General features: G+C 40.7%; 1 protein-coding gene across 3 annotated transcripts in view; it reads right to left on the bottom strand.

Annotated features, from left to right (window-relative positions):
* Positions 1 to 23,621, bottom strand: part of wdr18 (WD repeat domain 18) — a 208,027-nt gene that overhangs the window by 164,734 nt on the left and 19,672 nt on the right. For all 3 annotated transcript variants that reach the window (XM_068016467.1, XM_068016466.1, XM_068016468.1), the window contains exon 4: positions 19,127 to 19,268. In XM_068016467.1, coding sequence (XP_067872568.1) covers positions 19,127 to 19,268 — 142 coding nt within the window. The remainder of the gene's footprint in view (positions 1 to 19,126; positions 19,269 to 23,621) is intronic.

Raw genomic sequence — 23,621 nt, 5'->3', positions numbered from 1 at the left:
GACAAAACTTGCAGAAATATGGCAGATGAAATTCAAAAAAACATCAAGGCCTTGGAAATTGGGTTAGTGAGGGCCAAGAAACTGAACCCTAATGTCAGAAGACTGAATCATGAGAAAAGGTTAGAAAAACTTGGGCTCTTCAACTTCATCCATGCCTTTGTTACCGCCAGGCTCGATTATTTTTATGTTTTCCTAGCCAGACCCCAGCTTACACCAGCCAAAACATTGTTGCACTTATCCTAATTCACACCTAATCCTATTCACATATCACCCCGCTCCGTGCTCATCACCACCGTCCATGCTCAGTGCCAGTCAAAGCCTCAATTTTAAAATTCTCATCCTTGTTTTTGAATTATGCCATGGTCTCACCCTTCCCTATTTCTGTAATCTCATCCAGCTTTACAACTCTCAGAAATCACTGCACTCCTCCAATTCAGGCCTCTATTTTCATATATTCTATTTCCTTCACTCCATCACTGGCAGTCAAGGTCTGGAATTCCCTCTCTGCCACTCTACTTCTCTCCCCTCCATTAAGAAACTCCTTAAAACCTATTTCTTTGATCAAGTATCATCACCAAGTATTGTCATGTGGCTCAATGGCAAATTTTGTTTGATAATCACTCCTGTCAAGAGACTTTGAATGTTTCACTACGTCAAAGGCACTATATAAATGCAAGAAATTGTCATTGAAACAAGGTGAGTAAAAGAGGACCTTATAGAGGTGTGTAAGGCACCAAGGGGTAGAAATTTGTCTACAGTGGTAGTATTGGATGGGTGATATCATAAAGGATAACAGAACTGAATACAAAGAGGAACAAGCAGCCCATACCACTCCATTTAGCATCCCTGCCCAAGTCAAATTTTATCACTTAAGTATCCAGAGCACTATTTCAAGAACACTAAAAAAAATGATGGACAGGAAAAGGCCCACTGGTCCATCTAGCCTGTCGCATATATAGTTTGGGTACCATATGCATCACGATACAGACCCTAAAAACTGCACTATGAGGGTATAGGTTCAAAATGTCAAGTTCAGACTGATGTCAGGAAGCACAAGAAGTGATTGATATGTGGAATGGTCTTTTTCAGCATGCTACTGGAAGCAAAGAATAACTATCATTCAAGAGGCAGTTAGATGCAGTAGTCGCAAATGTAGGTTTGATTGGAAGGATTATCTTTTGCAAAAACCCTATACTGGTTTATAAGGGACAGGACTTCAAATATGCCTCATCACCTAGACACTGGTCTTTCACTTTGGGATCTGCGAAAGCAAAATCTCACTGCCTGGCTCACCATTGAAATGCACTGAATAGCTTGAAGATGCTGTACTTGTGCAGCAGACACAAACTAAACCCATCCTAAAAGTTAAGTCTTATATATTTCAGTTTAAGCACCCTTTTAACAACATGATGAGTGTTAATTACTGCCAGTCAACCTCTCTGGCACTGAAAATTAACTATTACCAGGATGGAGTCTCATTCTTTCCGGTTTTAATTGCTGTTGGACATTCTAAAAAGATTTTAAAAATGTTAATTACTTTTCCTTTCTATCTTTTTTTTTTCCCCACCCTCAATGCTCTTTCTGTATCTGATTTGGCAGTGAATTCACCCGCTCTAATTTACACTTCCTTCTCAGTCCTTCTGCTGTTAATTTCACAATTCTTCCATCTGATTGGTTAAAGAGATATACAACTGTTTGCCTTGTTCACTCAGGTCCCAGAGGCCCGGATTCCCTTGTTGCACAGTTCGCACTTCCAGAAACCTACCCCTCAAAAAAATTAAAAACCTAAACGTACAAGGGCAAGTCTAATTAATGGCAGACACCATTAGATTCACTCCTACAGAAAACTGTATGCCAATGCTTGGTATGAGAAATGGAAAACACTCACACTGATGCAACAGTGGGTGCTCGAATGAGATAAGGCTGGGGTATTTTGTTGAAACAATGTGGAGGAAGCTTTACGCTGCATCTAACCTTGCAATATCTGATTTGGGGGCAGGGGAGGGGGCGGGGAGAGCTTTATGTTGACCCTGGATGCTTTCCCAAAAGGGAGTGTGTTCCATTCCCCTGTATCATTAGTCCTCACTTCAATGAGCATTAAATCCACAAATTGAATTAGAAAAACATGCATGAAAGTTGAACAGGTATAAAAGATTTTTATGACACATTAAACTTTAGTCACTAAATGATCTGAATTCCAAACTGTTGTATGCTTCTGTACATTTCTGTCACTGCATTTAAACCACTCAACATTGCTAGTGGAGGCCGAGAGAAAAATGTGAGCCTATTTTGTACCAGATAAGGTCATTCAGTACAGTGGAAGCATTAATAAATGCAAAACTGACTTGGCAAGGAATGATGTGCATGGATCAGCATTTCTGTAAATTGCTTATATTAAAGGGCCAATTTGTAATATTTGTACCCTGGGCCCTTTCCGCAATCACTCATCCTCATAACTGAATCCAACATTTTATTACATGAATTACAATCTTTCACAATAATTTGTTAGTGTGTGAATGACTGACATGCTTGGCAGACTACATTCAATGCACTTAAAACTGAACACCAAAATACTGTCACCATTGAGCACTTCCTGCTTAATGCATGGTGATTGTTTGTTATCTGCCAATTCTTCTAATCAGAAAGTAACAAAATGGGAACGATTTGTTCACTGGAATTCCATACTTCAACCAGTTACATATTTAACACAACTCAGGAATCCCTTGTATTTAAAAACAAAAATCACATTTAATGATGGTTTGGTTTGTGTCAGGAACTCCTGCACGGTGATGTCCTCAGGCTGTAAATAATCATACTTAACTTTTACGTAAAACTTTAGAACAAAAGAAAATTAATATTTAAATTTTTCTTCTCAATTTCAGCAGTGCTGTAGGTGTCCTGCCTGAACACTACAAAATTCCCTTTCTGGCATCAGTTTATCCACATTTTGAATTTGATCATCTTTCATAGACTTTGGAAAATACTGATCTTCAGCTTTTCAATAATATAAAAATATCTGGGCTCATTTCTTTCCTACTTTAGAAACTGCAGTAGCATTTTTTGGGCAAGAGATTTATAAACAACTATCTCATGTTTTGCATGTTCTAACAAACATTCAGATTATATGCTTATTGTTTTGTCCAGCTTACACTATTTAGATATTTGTTTTTATGCATATACATGTGTGCACGATACATACAAACACACAACATTTGATATCTACAATACAGTCAATTTATCTTAATTAATCAATGCCTGATTTTAAAAGGAGGATACAGAAATTGTAAATGGATGGCAGCGAGTTACTAAACTACACAAACTTCCTTACTGGCTTTGAAAAGCGTCATGACATCTTTTATTTCTTTCTAAGACAGCAGACATGACCTGGCTTAACATCTCATCCCAAAGATAGCAACTCCAACAGTCTCGCACTCACTTAGTACTGCATAATTGTCAGCCGTGATTATGTGCTCAAGTCTCTGGAGGGGAGCTTGAACCCACAGTCTATTGACTCAGAAGCACCTAGGAAGTGCAAGGGCCCGGTTAATAAAATAGTCGACCTTGCACCTTTGTTTCTTCCTGTGGGGACTTTGGGACTCGTATCACTCAGCCAAGGCTGAGCCGAGGTAGATAAAGCAAGGTTAGGGCAATATCAAGGAAATAGAAACCAGAATTGAATGCGGATTTCAATGAGATGTAAAGGGTACTAGTCCAGATAAACTGGAGAGAAAATTGGTCTCATAACACAGTAGAGAAACAAGGGATAACTATGAGAAAAAACAGTGGTTTAGAATATATACTGGAATATATATTCCTATACGAACTAAGTTGTATGTAGCAAAAGGTTGATTTCCTTGCATGAAAGAAGAAATTTAAATTAAGAGGCGGCTTAAAAAATATCGCAAATCTAAGGCTGTAAATAATAGAAAAACAGTATAGAAAATAGAGGGTCAGCAAATAAAGACAAAAAAGACTAAGAGGGCATGCAAAAAGACTGGCAGGTAACAAAGGAAATAGTAAAGCATTTTATAAGCATAAGAATCAAAACATGTTAAAAAAGGGTGGGGCTAGGAAATGAAAGAGTCTTATGGATAACTAAGGAATGACAGATATACTAAATGAGTACTTTGCCTCACAGAAGAGTGCGCTAATGAGAACAAAAAGATAGATGGAGCAATTAAGACAACTATAAAGTAATATCAAAGAAATATTAGAACACTGTGGAAACAGACATTGTACCATAATGTCATGCATCCTAAAATAATGAGGGAAGTCAGAAAGGAAAGAAGAGACTTTGACCACAATTTATCAAACACCCTTGGATACGGAAGTAATGCCAACTGATTGGAAGGTTGTCAATGTAACACATCTGTTCGGTAAGGGAGAAAGGAATAAACCAGGTAATTATAGACCAGTCAGCCCAAGACTCGTAATGGGTTAGCGTCAAGAAGAAACTATAGAATAAAACTAATGTTCACCTCGAATGAATTAGCTTCATTAAGGCAGCCAGTATGAACTTGGAAAAGGGAAGTTGTGTCCTACAAATCTAAGGGTTCTTTGAGGAAATAACAGAATGTATCAATAGAAAGAGTCCAGTGGATGTTATGTATATGGAATACCAAGGTCATCAAGGAAGCTGTTTGATAAAATTAAGGCACATGGTATGAAAGGTATATTATGGAAGCACAAACAGGAAGTTGTTTAAAAGGGTAACGCAAAGCCTATAAAAATATTGCTAATGTCACAGTTTGAATATTTTGTCCAGTTTTGTGCAACCTACTTTAGAAAGGATGTCAAGGCCATGAAGAGATCCACTATGATAGAAGGTTTGAGAGGCTTTAGTTATGAAGAGAGACTAGAGAACGTGAGGCTCTCTTCATTAGAAGTGAGGTTAAAAGGAAACGTAACGAGTTGTTCCAAATTATGGAAGTTTTGGCAAGGTAAACAGGAAAAAAAAGATTTCCACTATCTAGTGAATCAGAAGGAGAATCCATAATATGTTTTGTAAGGAATGTGAATTTGTAAGCTATGGGAATGGGACTAAGCGGATCAATCTTATTAAAAGCTGATACAGGCACAGTGGTCAGGTGACTTCCTTCTGTGCTGAAAAATTCTATGATTCAATGAAACAGGTTTATACTTAACAAGCCCACAGTTCACAGAAATGCTACAGCCAGAGGTACAGAGATGACTTTCATGCATTCAGCCTGAGTTGGATATGACCTCAGGCCCCAGAGGGGACCACAAACCCTCTAATCTATTATGACATAAGCCAAACCCACAGCAAAAGTACAAGAATCTGAAAGGACTTAAACCTACAGCGATGAAGCAGGGTTTTCACTTCCTTGAAGAACAAGTAGGTTTTAATAATTTTTGACCATGGTTTTTACGCCAATATCAAAATGACAATTATTTACAGAATGACACGTGAAACAATGTTCTGTAATTGTGTATTTTAGAACATAAAATGCTTTCCACATAAAAATATATTTTGCAACTGGCGCACTCTCTCTTCTGATGGCTCAGTGAACCTATCCAGTTAGTAGCTGATCCATACACATCAGGAAAAGACCAGGTTTGATCCCGGGACTGTGTTAAATTAACTATCTCAATAGGGTGGCAGGTGCTTAGACTCAGTGGCTTTTTGCAGGGATGAGGGAAGAAAAAGGGGAACTGGGGAAGTTAACAAGGGATCCAGCTCTCAGTTATTCTGTGAATCGTGATCAAAACATATGCACTTAGATGGCAGATAAGAACAAACAAGTTCAATAACAACACCTTGTATGGCTAAACAGCAGGACACATTCTCTATAGGCTCACATGTGAATAACGGCGACTTGGGCATGCTGCAGCAGGGTCACTTTTTTTAATTATTTGTTTATGGAATGTGGACCTCACTGGCAAGGCCAGCATTTACTGTTCATCTCTAACTGCCCTGGAGAGGGTGGTGCTGAGCCGCCCTCTTGAACTGCTGCAGTCCTTGTGGTGTAGGTACCCACAGTGCTAGGCGTCAGGGAGGGAGTTCCAGGATGTTAGTCCAATGACAATGAAAGTACGGCAACATAGTTCCAAGTCAGGATAGTGTGCGACTTGCAGGGGAACTTGCAGATAGTGGAGTTCACATGCACCTCTTGCTCTTGTTCTTCTCGGCAGTGGACGTCTTAGGTTTGGAAGGTGCCGTTGAAGAAGCCTTGGCGAGTTGCTGCAGTACACCATATAGATGGTACACAGTGCAACCATGGGGCGCCATTGGTGAAGGGAGTGAATGTTTAAGGTGGTAACTGGGATGCCAGTCAGGCAGCATGTTTTGTCCTGGATGGTGTCAAACTTCATGGGTGTTGTTGAAGCTTCAATCAATGGATGTGCACAGTATTCTACCACACTCCTGACTTGTGCCTTGTAGATGGCGGAAAGGCTTTGAAGAGTCAGTGGTGAGTCACTCGCCACTGAATACTCAGTCATTGACTTGCTCTTGTAGCGACCATATTTGTGTGGCTGGTCCAGTTAAGTTTCTGGTCAATAGGTGACCCCCCAGGATAATGATGGTGGGAGATTCAGCGACGGTAGAGCCTGAATGTTGTCCAGGTCTTGCTGCATGCGGGCACGGATTGCTTCATTATCTGACTAGTTACGAATGGAACTGAACACTGTGCAATCATCATACATTCCCACTTCTGACCTTATGGAGGGAAGGTCATTGATGAAGTAGCTGAAGGTGAATGGGCCCAAGAGACTGCCCTGAGGAACTCCAGCAGCGACGTCCTAGGGCTCAGATGATTGGCCTGCAACCATCTTTTGTGCTAGGTATCACTTCTAACAGTAGAGAGATTTCCTCCTGATTTCCATTTATTTCAACTTTACTCAGGCTCCTTGATGCCACACGGTCAAATGCCGTCTTGGTATCAAGGGCAGTCACTTTCATCTCACCTCTGAAATTCCACTCTTTTGTCCATGTTTGAACTAAGGTTTAAATAAATTCAACATCCTGTCGAAACCCAAACTGAGCCTTGGTGAGATTATTGGCAAGTGGCGCTTGATAGCATGTTGATGACACCTTCCATCACTTTGACGATGCTGGAGAGTAGACTGATGGGGCGGTAATTGGCCGGAATGGATTTGCCCTGCTTTTTGTGGACAGACGTACCTGGGCAATTTTCCACTTTGAATTGAAATCCTTCTAACTGTTAACTGGCTAGGAACCAATGTCTTCGGAGAGGAAAAATTGATTTGAAAAGAAGTTCTGAGCTAAGTTCTGAGAAGAGGTTAATTGATATTCTTGAAAGATCTTCACTTGACGCCACCCTGCTGGAGCTTCTGCATATTTTACCAAGTAAAATTATTTGGTATCAACAATAGTGTTTATTTTACACCAATAGATGGCAAATAATGTTAGAGTCATAGAGTCATACAGCACTGAAACAGGCCCTTCGGCCCACCGAGTCTGCGCCGACCATCAACCACCCATTTATACTAATCCTACATTAATCCCATATTCCCTACCACATCCCCATCTTCCCTCAATTCTCTTACCACCTACCTACACTAGGGGCAATTTACAACAGCCAATTTACCTATCAACCTGCAAGTCTTTGGCTGTGGGAGGAAACCGGAGCACCCAGCGGAAACCCACGCGGTCACAGGGAAAACTTGCAAACTCCGCACAGGCAGTAGCCAGAACTAAACCCGGGTCGCTGGAGCCGTGAGGCTACGGTGCTAACCACTGCGACACTGTGCCGCCCCAAAAACAAAGGGGAAAATTGCCTAATCCTGCTGCTGGTGGCCTACGAACAAGACCATTTTCCTCAGCACACTTTTAAAATAGTTAGAAACAAGATCAAATTGAAACAAGTAGATAAGAGATTGATCATGTACATTCCTGTGTCTGACATTAGCAAAGAACAAGCTGATAAAGAGTTTTGGAAAGATGCAAAAGACAAGAGGCCCGAGACTGAGCAGCTATATGGATTTAAAAGGGAGAAAAACAGAAAACAGGAAGTGGAAAAGATACTCTTAAATATTTCTATAATTAATTCAATGTTACAAGATACATGATTATTTTACATTTAATTCTGAATTACTGCACACAGACTAAGCAGCTCTTCAAATATCCTGGAGTTGGTTGAGTACACTTAGGCCAATTATCACTATAAAATGAAACATTTTCCTAAGGCTGTTATTTCCCTGCCTCTCAGTGATGAACTTATTAAGTGAAAGCTACTTTTGATTCCATATTGCAACAGGATCATCCCATTCCCAATTACTGCTTAGATTGGTCATCCTGTTACAATCTTTGAGGACATCAGAGCTTTAATTTGTTGAAAACTGGGCGGCACAGTGGCGCAGTGGTTAGCACTGCTGCCTCACAGCTCCAGCGACCCGGGTTCAATTCCGGGTACTGCCTGTGTGGAGTTTGCAAGTTCTCCCTGTGTCTGCGTGGGTTTTCTCCGGGTGCTCCGGTTTCCTCCCACAAGCCAAAAGACTTGCAGGTTGGTAGGTAAATTGGCCATTATAAATTGCCACTAGTATAGGTAGGTGGTCGGGAAATATAGGGACAGGTGGGGATGTTTGGTAGGAATATGGGATTAGTGTAGGATTAGTATAAATGGGTGGTTGATGGTCGGCACAGTCTCGGTGGGCTGAAGGGCCTGTTTCAGTGCTGTATCTCTAAACTAAACTAAACTTATCTAAATTCTGAGCAATGGTGGAAATCATTGCAGGATGTTGACTGACATAAACATAAGAAATAGGAGGAGTAGGTCATTCGGCCCCACCATTCAATAAGATCATGGCTGATGGTTCTTCTCAATCCTAAAGCAATATCTATCCATATCAAACATCAGACATCCAGTACACTAACGTATTGACGTTTTTAAAGTGAATTGTTATCTAAAAGCCAAAATTCACCCCTGCCCATCTACATTAAGTTACAGTAATAAAGATAATTTTCATTAAATGCTTTTGTGTTCTATTTGTGCAATTTGAATTTAAACAAATTGACTTCCTATTGTCAACATCATGAGATATTAATTGTTTAGCTAAATGGCTGCTATCTATTCAGTAACTGGAAGACTCAGTACATTAGCATGATTTTCTGTTTAATATTAAAAAGAAAGCCCACGTCTGCTAAATGCCTTCATGTTCTGACATCCTTGTTTGTGTCTGCAGTAATAACTATTTAGTCTGAGGCTGGTTTTCAGTGGTGGCAGAGGTGAAAATGTGAGCATCATTGCTTTTGCTTGCTCTCATTACCTGTAGATGATTCATGTTACTCAGCACTTTTGTTTTGTCCTAATTCGCTTACCCACTATGTAGGGACTGAAAAAATACTTAAGTATAAAACAAATGCTATTATATATTGCTCGCTCACATGGGGATGAAGATACATATTTCTATAAACTGCAGGTTTCTTCAAATAGTCCCTACAAATGCAAAGGTGAAGAACTATAGTCTGCTGGCATGAGCTAGTTATGGGAATGTAAGTAGGAGAATGCCATGAGTGGTCACTTTTTTCAGGCATGCAGGATTCTGCAATACATTCAGTCAGAGACCTGGGATTATCGGAATTCAAATTTGCTTTGTGAGTCAGATTCGAAGCCAACATTGGTTTCAGCCAACTTGGTACCACTGAGCCCAACAAAATATTTGATTCAATAAATCAGCACATGGACCAATGGAATATTAAACACAACTTAACTGCAAATTTTTTTTAATAACCCTCCTGTTACACAGCACTTTTCTAAGTGAATTATAGTTGTTTGTATAGTTTTTTTTTAACCTCTAACTATGAAGTCCCTAGTATTATATTACTATATTATAAAATTGTCATCAGTCAGCATCAAAATCTCCTGACTTCTATGAAACTGGTCCAACTTCCACATTACTGCAACAACGAATCTGGGGCATAAGAGGGAGTGGCAATACTTTGTAAAGTGTTTCATTGGAACGATACCAGGTGTGAACAGATCTCCACAGAAGATGATTAGTCACTGCTCTGAATATATCTACCACTGCATGTGGGTAGTACTTATAGGTCTCTTCCTCAGAATTACAAAGCATAAGAGGTCATTCAGTCCATTGTACCCTTGCCGGTCCTTTGAAAGAGCTATCCAATTAGGCCCATGCCGTGCTTTCTCTCAATAGTGCTACAAATTTTCCCTTCAAGTATTTGTCCAATGCCTTTTTGAAAGTTAGTATTGAATCTGCTGCCACCATGCTTTCAGACAGTGCACTCCAGATCAAAACTCACTGCATTAAAAAATTCACATCCTCCCCCAGCCTCCACCCCACCTCTGGTGCTCTTCCAATTATCTTAGATCTGTATCCTCTGGTTGCAAATCCTCCAGCCACTGGGAACTGTTTCTCTTTATTTATTCTATCAAAACACTTCATAATATCCTGTTAAATCTTCTTTTAATCTTCCCTGCTCAAGGAGGAATAAACCCAGCTTCTCTAGTCTCTTCACATAACTGAAGTCCCCCATCCCTGGTATCACTCCAGTAAATCTTCTGTGCACCCTCTCCAAGGCCTTGACATCATCCCTAGAGCATGACGTGCAGAATTGGACAAAATTGTCTAGCTGAGGCATGACTAAAGTCGCAGAATGTGAAGTTAGGGAACAAGCAGCAGAACTGATAGTAAGCTGACTACAAAACAGAAATCAGAGAGTAGAGGTTAAGGATAGTTACTCAGACTGGCAAAAATATGAAAAGTGGCGTTCCAGAGGAATCAGTGCTGAGACCACCATTGTGCACAATTACCAAATTATTTGGACTCAGGAACCAAAAATACAATTCTAAAGTTGTGGACACCACCAAAATGGAGAGGTGCGGGGGTTGCCATAGTTAATGCTGGGAAAGTAACAAAATACAAGATGACATTAATAAACTTACAGAAATGGCATTTAACTGGCAAATACATTTCAATGTAGGCAAGTACGAAGTGGTGCATGTTGGTAGGAAGAATAAGAAGGCCACACACTGCTGGGATAATAAGAGTCCAAATGGGGTAGAGAAGCAAAGAGATTTAGAGGTATAGAAATCACCAAAAGTAATTATGCAAGTTAATAAGGCTATTAAAAAAAGCAAACCAAGCACTGGGGTTCATGTCTAGAGGGACAGAATCGAAAAGCAGAGATATTATGTTAAACTTGTGCTAAACCTTGGTTCAGCCATATACGGAGTAATGTGCACAGTTCTGGTCTCTGTATTATAAAAAGGATATTGAGGCACTGAAGGTGGTGCAAAAATGACTCACAAGAATGATACCAGAACTGAGGGGATATAATTATCACAAAATAATGGGGAAAAGAGGCAGCTGAGAGGTGATACAGGTCTTTAAGATTATGAAAGGCTTTGATAGGGCAGACAGAGAAAATGTTTCCATTTGTGGGCGAGCCCAAAACTAGAGGTTATAAATATAAGATTGTCACAAATAAATTAAGTAGGGAATTCAGAAGAAACTTCGTTACCCAAGAAGAGTATTAGCATGTGGAATGTGCTACCACATATTTAGATTTCCAAAACGCATTCGACAAGGTACAACATAAAAGGTACCACATAAAAGGTTATTACACAAGATAAGGGCTCATGGGGTGTGGGGTAATATGTTAGCATGGATGGAGGATTAGTTAATGGACAGAAAGCAGAGAGTAGGGATAACCGGGACATTTTCAAGCTGGCAGGCTGTAACTTGTGGGATGCTGCAAGGATCAGTGCTGGGTCCTTAGCTATTTGCAATCAATATTAATGACAAATGAAGGAAGTGAGAGTGGTGGCGATACAAAGCTAGGTATGTCAGTAATCTGTGAGGAGGACACAAAGAGGCTGCAAAGGCACATAGACAGGTTAAGTGAATGGATAATAAAATGGCAGATGGAGCATAGTGTGGGGAAAGGCTGCATTTGCTGGCAACACAACCACTAGATGGCGCAAATACAGTCTCATCGACTGAAACATCACTGTCTGCGACATCTCAGGCAGCTGCCGGTAATAAAAAATAGCGCTGCTCAATTTGACAAAAAAAAAACTGAACCCAAACCCCTCACCCATCAATGGCCACAATTGCCTCCTCCACACACCCCCAACAGTACATCATTCCCTCTCACAATCGCCATTTCTGTCCCCCGCTCCCTCCAGCGACACTAGCGGCATAGCAGGAAGCGAGCAGCAGGATGGAGCGGCCAAGAGTCGGGAGTGGCGGTATGGAACGGTGAGCAGGCGGGCGCAGGAGAGAACGGCGGTAGGGAGCGGGGAAGAGAAGCAGCGATTGAGGTGCCGATTGTGGGAGGGAGCAGATGGAGGCGGCAATCGCAGCCAGTGAGAGGTGAAGCAACAATTGGACGTCATTACGTCTGACGTCATTGTGTGGTGACATTGATACGCGCATGCACAGACCCATACTGGCAAGCTGGCAAATGTATGGACACGCCAATGATGTCAGTGATCGCTCTGCGCATGCTCTGTGTTGTCAGGAGTCACTCGGTAGGGAAATGTGAAGTTATTCACTTTAGTAGGAAGAATAGAAAATAATTTTTTTTTTTAAATGGTGAGAAACATTTCAATGGTGGTGTTGAGAGGGGTTTGGGTGGTTCGTTCAAGAAACACTAAGTTAGCAAGCAGGTACAACAAGCAATCATGAAGGCAGAAGGCAAAAGGCAATGTGACCTGTATTGCAAAGGGGCTGGAGTACAAGAGTAAGGAAGTCTTACTATCATAAGAAATAGGAGGAGTAGGCCATTCAGCCCTTCAAGCCTGCCTCCCCATTCAATATCATGGCTGATCTGTCCCAGGCCTCAACTCCTCTTACGGGCCTGCTCCGCCTAACCCTCAACTCCCCGAGATTTCAAAAATCTATCTAACCCCTCCTTAAATGCATTTAGTGCCCTAGCCTCCACAACTCTGAGGTAGAGAATTCCAGAGATTCACCACCCTCAGAGAAGAAATTCCTTTGCATCGCAGTTATAAATGTGTGCCTCCTTATTCTGTAACTATGTCCCCTAGTTCGAGATTCCCCCACTAGTGGAAACATTTTACCATCTACCCTGTCAAGCCCCCTTAAAATCTTATGTTTCTATAAGATCACGTCTCATTCTTCTAAATTCCAATGAATAAAGGCCTCAGCTGTTTAGCCGTTCATCCCCTTCATCCCAGGTATCAGCTTGCTGAACCTTTTCTGGACTGCCTTCAACGCTAGTATATCCTTCCTTAAATACGGGGACAAAAACTGTACGCAGTACTCCAGGTGTTGCCTCACCAACACCCTGTACAGTTGTAACAAAACTTCCCTATTTTTAAACTCTGACCCCCTAGTAATAAAGGCAAAAATTCCATTTGCCTTCCTAATTACTTGCTGTACCTGCATGCTAACCTTTTGCATTTCATGCACAAGAACACCCAGATGCCTCTGTACTGCAGTATTTTGTAGTCTTTCTCCATCTAAATAATAATCTGCCTTTTTATTCTTCCTACCAAAGTGGATTACCTCACACTTTCCCACATTGAACACCATCTGCCAAGTTTCTGTCCACTCACTTAACCTATCTATATCTCTTTGCAGATTCTTTGTATCCTCATCACAACATGCCTTCCCAGCTATTTTGGTATCAGCAAATTTGGATACACTACACTCTGCCCCTTCCTCCAAGTCATTAATATAGATAGTAAATAGTTGAGGCCCAGGACCGATCCATGTGGCACCCCACTAGTTACGGCTTTCCAACCTGAAAAACACCCATTGACCCCGACTCTCTGCCTTCTGTGTGTAGCCAGTCCTCAATCCATGCCAACACATTACCCCAATACCCTGAGCTCTTATTTTGTGCAATAACCTTTTTTGTGGCACCTTATCAAAAGCCTTCTGAAAATCCAAATACACTACATCTACTGGTTCCCCTTTATCCACTCTGTTTATTATATCCTCAAAGAACTCTAACAAATTTGTCAAACATAATTTCCCTTTCATAAAACCATGCTGATTCTGTTTGATTGCATTATGTTTTTCTAAATGTCCTGCTATTTCTTCCATAATAATGGACTCTAGCATTTTCCCAATGACTGATGTTAAGCTAACTGGTCTGTAGTTTCCTGCTTTCTGTCTCCCTCCTTTTTTGAATAGGGGTGTCACATTAGCGGTTTTCCAATCCGCTGGTACCCTACCAGAATCCAGTGAGTTTTAGTATATTATGACCAATGCCTCCACTATCTCTGCAGCCACTTCCTTTAAAACCCTTGGATGCAGGCAATCAGGTCCTGGCGACTTGTCTGCCTTTAGTCCCATCAATTTGTCCAGCACCTTTTCCCTCATGATAGAGATTGTTACAAGTTCCTCCCTCCCATTTACACCTTGCTCATCTATTATTGTTAGGATGTTTATAGTGTCCTCCACCATGAAGACCGATGCAAAATATTGGTTTAAATTATCTGCCATTTCTCTGTTCCCTGTTATTAATTCCCCAGTCTCATCCTCTAAGGGTCCCACACTTACTTTAGCTACTCTCTTCCTTTTAATATACCCGTAGAAGTTCTTACTGTTTTTTATATTTCTTGCCAATTTACTCTCATACTCAATTTTCTCCCTCTTTATTTGTTTTTTTAGGCATCTGCTGCTGGTTTCTAAAAAATTCCCAATTCTCTAGCCTATCACTCATTTTCGCTGTATCGTATGCCTTTGTTTTTGATTTGATACTCTCCTTAACTTCCTTTGTTATCCATGGGTGGTTCATCATTCTCTTAAGAGTCCTTCCTTCTGACTGGAATAAATGTTTGTTGAGTGTTATGAAATATCTGCTTAAAAGTCTGCCACTGCTCATCTACTGCTTTCCCCTGTAGTCTATCTTCCCAGCCCGCTTTAGACAACTCTTTCTTCATACCTCTGTAATTGCCCTTGTTTAAGTTGAAGACACTGGTTTGAGACCCGAGTTGCTCACCCTCAAAGTGAATTTGAAATTCTACCATGTTATGATCGCTTCCCCCTAAAGGATCCTTAACTACGAAATCTCTTATCATTGTATAGAGCTTTGCTAAGACCACACCTGGAGTACCGTGCACAATTCCGGTCTCTTTAGCTAAGGAAGGATATACTTACTTATCTTGGAGGCTGTGCAGCTAGGGTTCAATAGATTGATTCCTGGGATGAGAGAGTTGTCCTATGAGAAGACATTGAGTAGAATGGGCCTATACTTTCTGGAGTTAAGAAGAGGAGGAGGTTATTTAATTGAAACATATACAATTCAAAGGGAGCTTGACAGGGTAAATCCAGTTTCCCCTGGCTGAAGAGTCTAGAACTAGGTCTCAGGATAAGGGGTGGGTCATTTAAGACTGAGATGAGGAGGAATTTCTTTGTAATTCTCTATCAAAGAGAGCTCTGGATGCTCAGTCACTGAGTACATTCAAGGCAGAGATAGATAAGACTTTTTGGATGCTAGGGAAAAATCAAGAGATATGGGATCAGGCAGGAAACTGGAATTGAGGTCAAAGATAAGCCATGATCTTAGTGAATGGCAGAGCAGGTCCAAGGGGACATATGGCCTACTCCAGCTCCTATTTCTTATGTTATGTTCACAAGGCAAATAGCATTTTATTTTTTAATTCATTCTCAGGATGTGAGAGTTGCCGGCAAGACCAGCATCTATTTCCCATCCCTAAATGCCCTTGAGAAGATGCTGAGCCATTTTCTCGAACCCCTGCAGGGTGCGGTACGACTGAGTGGCTTGTTTTGTCATTTCAGAAGGCAGTTAAAAGTCAACCACATTGGTGAGAGTCTGCATTCACATATAGGCCAGACTGGGCAAGGAAGGCAGGCTTCATTCTCTGAAGGGCATGAGTGAATCAGGTGGGTTTTTACGACAATCCGGTAATTTCATGGTCACCATTACAAATACCAGGTTCATTTAATTAACTGAACTTAAATTCCTCAGCTACCATAATGAGATTTGAACTTGTGTCTCCAGATCATTATTCCAGGTCTCTGGATTACTAATGCAGTAACATAACCACTATGCTACCATACCCGTAGCATAGGTGCATTTAAGAGGAAGCGAGACAAGCACAAGGGAGAAAATAGAGGGATATGCTGGCAAGCTAAGATGAAGAGGGGTGGGAGGAGACTCTTGTTGACGTTTCTGCCCCACATGGCCTGTTTCTGTGTGGACTCTAATTCTATGCAACCAATGATTTATAAAGGCTCACCATAACTTCCTTGCTTTTGTACTCCATAAACATCTATAAAGCCAAGGATCTCATTTGCATTTTTAAAAAAATGCCTGATCAACTTGTACTGCCATCTTTGAATATATAATCTCTAATTACTCAATACGGACAATCAAGCTTTAGGCAATCTGCTATTTTGTAAATCTAATATTTCTCATCAAATTTCCCATGCCTTCTGAATTCTAAAGTCATATTTAAGGAATCAAAGAACAAATGTTAATTCCAGCTACAAAAATAAACTACCAAAAGATTTCAGGTTCCAGCCCTGGTCTGTGCTGCTAGCTGATCTCAGCCAGTACAGCAGTAGATGTAGCAGATATGCTACATCTAACCTCAGTATCTCACTTAAGGAGGCAATGACCCAGGGTATTCAATACTGATCACTTCCCTGCAATCCACGCTGCTCAGTGTATGTACACGACCCTCAGCTGAGGACAGGATGGTGATGCACGTCATGGATAAACAGCCTGCTGATACTTAACAACTTGTATTTGCATAGCACATTGAAAAATGTCACAACACATCAAGAGATGCAACTAAACAAAAATGAACCAAAGGAGAAGCTATCAGTAAGAGTTACTAAAAGCAAGTCAAAGGTAAGTATTAAGGAGAGTATTAAAAGAAGAAGCACGTGTAGAGCTAGAGGTTTAGGGAGGAAATTCCAAAGCACAGGGCCTAGTAGGCTGAAGGCGTGGCAACCAATAATGGGGCAAAGATGCACGAGAGGCCAGAGTCAATGAATGCAGAGTTCCCAGATGGTTACAGAGCTGGAGGAGATTAGAGAGAAGGGTTGCAGGAGATTGGTGTGATCGACCATGTCAAAGAATTAAAGAGGTTGAAAAGGACGAGGAGGAATAGTGCACCACAATTACGAACACAGAGGATGTAATTAGTGACTTTGATTAAGGCCATTTCAGTGCTGTAGTGGAGTGAAAACCTAATTGGAAAGATTCAAACAATGATTGCAAGAAATGTGGGCAAAGATTTGGGAGGTGACAACACAGTCAAGGTGAATTAACAAATTCATTAACCCAAAATAAGTTCATTCCCACAAAGAACTATACAATCCCCAAAAAACATATACCAGAACATCCAAAACTGGTCCACTCCTCCAAAAATTGGTCATTTTGTGTAAGTATGTGCACCAATCTACAACGGGGTTTGGATCATGGAAAACTGATACAGGTTCCTACAATCTTTCGACTGACATTTAAATAACATGAAAATAGGGTGGGTTTTTGCACCAGACACGAACAGGCACATTCCCAATCTCAGTTGGTCATTTAAAAAAAAAATTTTCATGGGACGTGGGCATCGCTTTGTTGCCCATCCCTAATTGCCCTTGACAACTGAGTGACTTGCTAGGCCATTTCAGAGGGCAGTAAAGAGTCAACCACATTGCTGTGGATCTGGAGTCACATGTCGGCCAGACCAGGCAAGGACAGCAGATTTCCTTCACTAAAGGACAGTAGCGAACCAGATAGTTTTTATGACAATCATTACAGAGACTAGCTTTCAATTCCAGATTTTAATTAATAGAATTTAAATTCCACCAGCTTCCGTGGTGGGATTTGAACCCATATCCCAGGTTATTAGCCTGGGCCTCTGGATTACCAGTCCAGTGACATTACCACTATGTCACCATGTCCCGTATTAGGAAAGACAGCCATTTTCCAATAGGAAAAACTGGAGGACAGACATAGGAAGAGATGATTTTTTTTTTTTAAATCACAGCAGTTGCTCCCAATTGCCTCAGTCAAAGGTCCCAGGTACAATCTCCAATTTTGCTGAGCTCAATGATCTCAACCAAAGCAGCAGCATGGGTGCTACAATTGGCCTTAGCCCATTCATCGCTCGCATATTAATTTCCCCACCCCACCTCCAGTTTGTGATTCCACAGTAGATGAACATAAATGCTTTAAATGCTATGGGAGCAGATTTTTCTTCCCCTAATACTTCAAAAATCAACTTTTCTACTCGCTAGAAACTATTATGTAAACTTTAACCAAAGGAACAAAATAGCAAATGAACAAAATGTGCCTCTGGTAGGTTGAGAAGGTTGCCATGGGGTAGAAACAACCTACTATATGCCAGAAAGGATCAGAGGCAGAGGAAACAGCACAGTTGTGTATGCCAGCTTTGGTGTCACTGTTTAGCAGATGAGAGAAGCTGGAATTAAACTGGTTAAGGCTAGCAGGGTGCTTCCCTCAGGGTCAAATTTCAGGTATAACCTCCATTTTCAAGATTAGAATTTGACACAAATATGGACCACTCTATAGGCTGTGTAGAGGGCACTGGACAACTTGACACACTATCACTCAGACAGTAAATCTAAATTCTAGCCACGTGCCCAGGTTGGTAACAGAAATCCCATGGTACAAATTACATTTTAAAAAGCCAGCAATAACCTTGAAATGTCCTGGACAATACTTTTTCCAGAGCTCCAAAATAATTAAGATGTACAATTTCATTGGACTATCTAGGTTCCACTTCCATAAATAAAACTTAATTCCAATATATATTAATGATAGTGTTTTCCTTATGATCGAATGTGAAAGGCAGCATCTCATGCAATGGGAACAGAAAGTCTCAGGTAAGAATCCAGGGAATCTCCAGTGTGGTCAACATTCCTCCTTCAAGCAACATCAAAAAAATCCATTCTGCAACATCTTGCTGTGCACAAAATAATTGATACATTTGCTTAGATAGTAACAATGATAGCCAAAAAATAATTCATCAGTAACTTTGGAATATCTGCAGGCACATGAAAAGGCACTATATAAATATATATTTTAATTCAATGAGCTGCTGTCTCTGAAACAGAGCTTATACTGATATTTTATTTCAGTTGAAAGTTTTATTAAACCTATTTTGGCTGAAACAACATAGTCGGAACTGTGCTTTAAAGAGAACAAACTCACTTTAACAGTTTGATCGAGAGATGCTGTCGCAACACGAGATAGGGGGCCTCCAATTCCACAGTGTATGTCTGTCACTGGCAAGGTATGGCGAGACCAGACGTATCGGGGTTCAGGCGCACAAGCAAAACTGACCTGTAAGACACTAATAGAAAAAAGTCAACATTTCAATAACCTGCTCCATTCTACATGACAACAATAGGAGTAATATAAAACTGGAACAATACTTCAATACATCAGGACAGCAGCCCATGAATGCACAGGTTCAGGGCAGAGAGGAGTAAGTTTAGGACAGACATCAAGATTTGCTTTCACACGGAATACTCAGTAGCTTTAATGAGGTTGTCAGAGAAAAGCCATGCATTTATATAGCACCTTTTGTGACTTCAGGATGTACCAAAGTGACTTACAGCCAATGAAGTACTTTTGAAGTGTAGTCACCGTAATGTAGGAAACGTAGCAGTCAATTTGCACATAACAAGCTCCCACAAACAGCAATGTTCTAATGACCAGATAATCTGTTTTTGTAATAGTGATTGAGGGATAATTTCCCTGCTCTTCTTTGAAATAGTGCCATGGGATCTTTCAAGTCCACCTGAGGGGGCAAACAGGGCCTCAGTTTAATGTGCCATCCGAAAGACGGCCTCACTGACAATGCAGAACTTCCTCAGTACTGCATTGGAGTGTCAGCCTAGATTTCTGTTCTCAAGTCTCTGGAGTTAAACACAATCTTCTGACTCAAAGAAGAGAGTGCTACCAACTGAACCATGGCTAACACTGAAGGTCAAGGCCAAGACATTGAAATCATTCAGGATTCAGCTCCTGAAATGTAGAGATATCCAGGTTGCTATTCTGGAAGAATGGGATCAAAATGAGCTAATGTGGGCATTCTTCATACAAAGTGATCGTATGATCTTTAACCTTACATAAAGTTCCAAATATATGCAAAATGAGCTCCCCCCACCCTCTTTTACTTCAATTTAAACCCGATAATGGAAGCTGGAGCAAGTTAATGAATGTAAAACTAAAGTCAGGAGAAGTGGAGTCAGGCTAAGCAGCAACATTCACCACCTTGCGACATTATGAATTCATCAGGATTTACAGCAGCAGGAGGTCACTATCCCATAAAATTATAACATACAAAAACCTCAAAGGGCAGATTATGCAGATTCCATAGAATTTGTTAGCTCACATACGCTAATGAGAGCACAATTCTTTTTGAGTATATCGTGACTATAAACTGCGCATTACTTTTAACAGAGATATACTATAGGAAATTATTTTACACTACTAGCTGGAGAACATATTCCAAAATGAAAGCTTAGTATCAGCCCATTGATACTGGCAATTTTTAGTACTATAGTATCTTTCAATTTGACCTATCCAACCAGACGCTATAAAGCTGAAAACATCTTTTGACAGTTTCTGAAACAAGATTTAAGAGTGGTGACAGTTCACTGTAGTGCAGCTTACTGAATTCTGACAAACGTTATGAGCTACTAGTTCAAAATGCCCATCAGTAGCCAGACATAAATCCCACAAAGAGAGAACTCAATGCCAAACAGTCAAGTAATTCCCAAACCAAGGTCTTGAATGAATGGCCAAGACATAATTTAATTTAAAAGTAATATTTCAGATTTATTTCTTCCATTCCCTTATCCATCTTGTGTAATTCTATACGGTCATCTCTTAGATGCCCCCTATCCATTGGCTTGTCCAGTCTTTCTTTATAACCCATTCCTCTGACACCAGGAATCAGCTTTGCAGTGAACTTTATGGGAACAGAGGAATGCAAGCAGATATGGGAATGATGAAATACAACCAGCTTTGGGAATCACTGCATGTCAACTTGATCAAAACTGAGAGACATTTGATTCACATCAGTTTAAAATATTTTCCAACTTGACTGTCACTAACTGATTAAGTTCAGCTCACATGCAGCAGACAGTCCAAGGTGTCAGTATTAGCGTTCTTCCAACTTGCAACCCTTCATCTGTAAAACCAATTAAAGGTATGGGAGTTAATGAATTGATAGCGGCCTTACACATAGGCAAAATTAAGTAAAGAGTAGCCCAGAAAACGGGGGGGGGGGGGGGGGGGGGTGGCTTACATTGAGAAAACCAAGAAAATAAAGAGCAGACCTTCATCTGGGAAATTAAAGAGGGGTCTCCATTAGCAAAATTAAATAAATAAATAGAGAGCCTCTATCAGGGAAATTACAAACTATATGAATTAGAAGCAGGAGTAGGCCACTTGACCCCTTGAGCCTGCTCCGCCATTCAAGAAGTTCATGGCTGAACTGATTACTCCACATTTCCACCTACCCCCCATAACCTTCCACCCCCTTGCTTATCAAAAATCTAACTAACTCTGCCTTAAAAATATTCAAAGACTCTGCTTCCACTGCCTTTTGAGGAAGAGAATTCCAAAGACTCATGACCCTCAGAGAAAAAACTTCTCCTCCTCTCTGTCTTAAATGGGCGAACCCTTATTTTTAAACAGTGACCCCTAGTTCTAGATTCTCCCACAAGGGGAAACATCCTTTCCACATCCACCCTGTCAAGACCCCTCAGGATCCTATATGTTTCAATCAAGTCGCCTCTTACTCTTCTAAATTCCAGCGGATACAAGTCTAGCCTGTCCAATCTTTCCTCATAAGACAGCCCGCCCATTCAAGGTATTAGTCTAGTAAACCTTCCCAGTACTGCCTCCAATGCATTTACTTCCTTCCTTAAATAAAGAATACTGTACACAGTACTTCAGATGTGGTCTCACCAATGCCCTGTATAGCTGAAGCATAACCTCCCTACTTTTGTATTCAATTCCCCTTGTGATAAACAATAACATTCTATTAGCTTTTCTTTTTTAAATATCTATAGAAATTCTTACTATCTGTCTTTATATTTCTAGCTAGCTTCCTCTCGTACTCTAATTTTACCTTCCTGATCAATCTTTGTCATTCTTTGCTTTTTTTTTTTACATTCTGTCCAATCTTCTGACCTGCCTCCCAGCTTTGCGCAATTATAGGCTTTTTCTTTAAGTTTGATACTATCTTTAACTGTTTTAGTTAACCACAGATGTCAGGTCCCACCCTTGGAATTTTTCTCTCATTGAAATGTATCTATTCGATGTATTCTGAAATAACCCCTTAAATGTCTGCACTGCATCTCTATTGACCTACCCCTTAACCTGCTTTGCCACTTCATTTTTGCTACCTCTGCTTTCATGCCCTCATAATTGCCCTTATTTAAGTTAAAATACTAGCCTTGGATCCATTCTTCTCTCCCTCAAACGGAGTGTAAAATTCAATCATATTATGATCGCTGCTGCCTCGGGGCGCTTTCACTAAGAGGTCAGTAATTAATCCTATCTTGTTGCACAATACCAGGTCTAGTATAGCCTGCTCTCTGGTTGACTCCAGAATGTGCTGTTCTAAGAAACTATCCCAAAAATATTCTATGAGTTCCTCATCTAGGCTACCTTTGCCCATCTGATTTTTCCAGTCAATATGTAGATTAAAATCCCCTATGATTATCGCCGTACCTTTCTGACAAGTACCCATTATTTCTTCCTTTATACCCCATCCTACTATATCGTTACTGTTAGGGAGCCTCTGCACCACTCCCACAAGTGACTTCTTGCCTTTATCATCATTTGTCACCTCAACCCAAACTGCTTCTACATCCTGGTTTCCCGAACTTAGGTCATCCCTCTCTGTTGTGCTAATACCATCATTAATTAACAGAGCCACTTCTCCACCATTTCCTAGTTTCCTGTCCTTCCTAAATGTCATGGTACCTTTCAATATTTAGGTCCCAATCTATATCATCCCGCAGCCATGTCTCTGTAATGACTTGCAGATTGTACTTATTTATTTCTATTTGCGCTCTCAGTTCATCTGTTTTGTTTCGAATGTAACATGCATTCAGATAGAGCCTTTAGTTTTGTCCTTTCATTCTTTTTTAACCACTAACCTTGTCTGCTGATTTACTCATATATTTGTACTCACTGTCCCTTCCTGTCACAGTCGATTTGTCTTTTCCCACATTAATACCTTTCTCTCTTGCCCTGTCTCTGCTCTGATTTACCATATCTTCCTAAATTTGATCCCTTGCCCCCTCTATTTAATTTAAAACCCTCTCTACTTCCCTAGCTATGAGGCTCGCTAGAACACTGGTCCCAGCATGATTCAGGTGTAGACCGTCCCAACGGTACAGCCCCCACTTTCCCCAGTATTGATGCCAGTGCCCCACGAACTGGAACCCACTTCTACCACACCGTCTTTGAGCTACGCATTCATTTCTCTCATCTTATTTTCCCACTCCAATTCGCATGTGACTCAGCTAATAATCCAGAGGTTACCACCTTTGAAATTTTGCTTCTTAATTTGGTGCCTAGCTCCTCACACTGACTACGCAGAACTCCTTTCCTTATCTTTGGTACCTACATGGACCACGACAACTGGATCCTTCCCCCTCCCACTGAAAGTTCCTCTCCA

Source organism: Heterodontus francisci, chromosome 36 (genome assembly GCF_036365525.1).
Source record: "Heterodontus francisci isolate sHetFra1 chromosome 36, sHetFra1.hap1, whole genome shotgun sequence".
Lineage (NCBI taxonomy): Eukaryota > Metazoa > Chordata > Chondrichthyes > Heterodontiformes > Heterodontidae > Heterodontus > Heterodontus francisci.
Note: the sequence above shows the minus strand (reverse complement) of the source record. Positions and strands in the feature narration are given on the sequence as shown.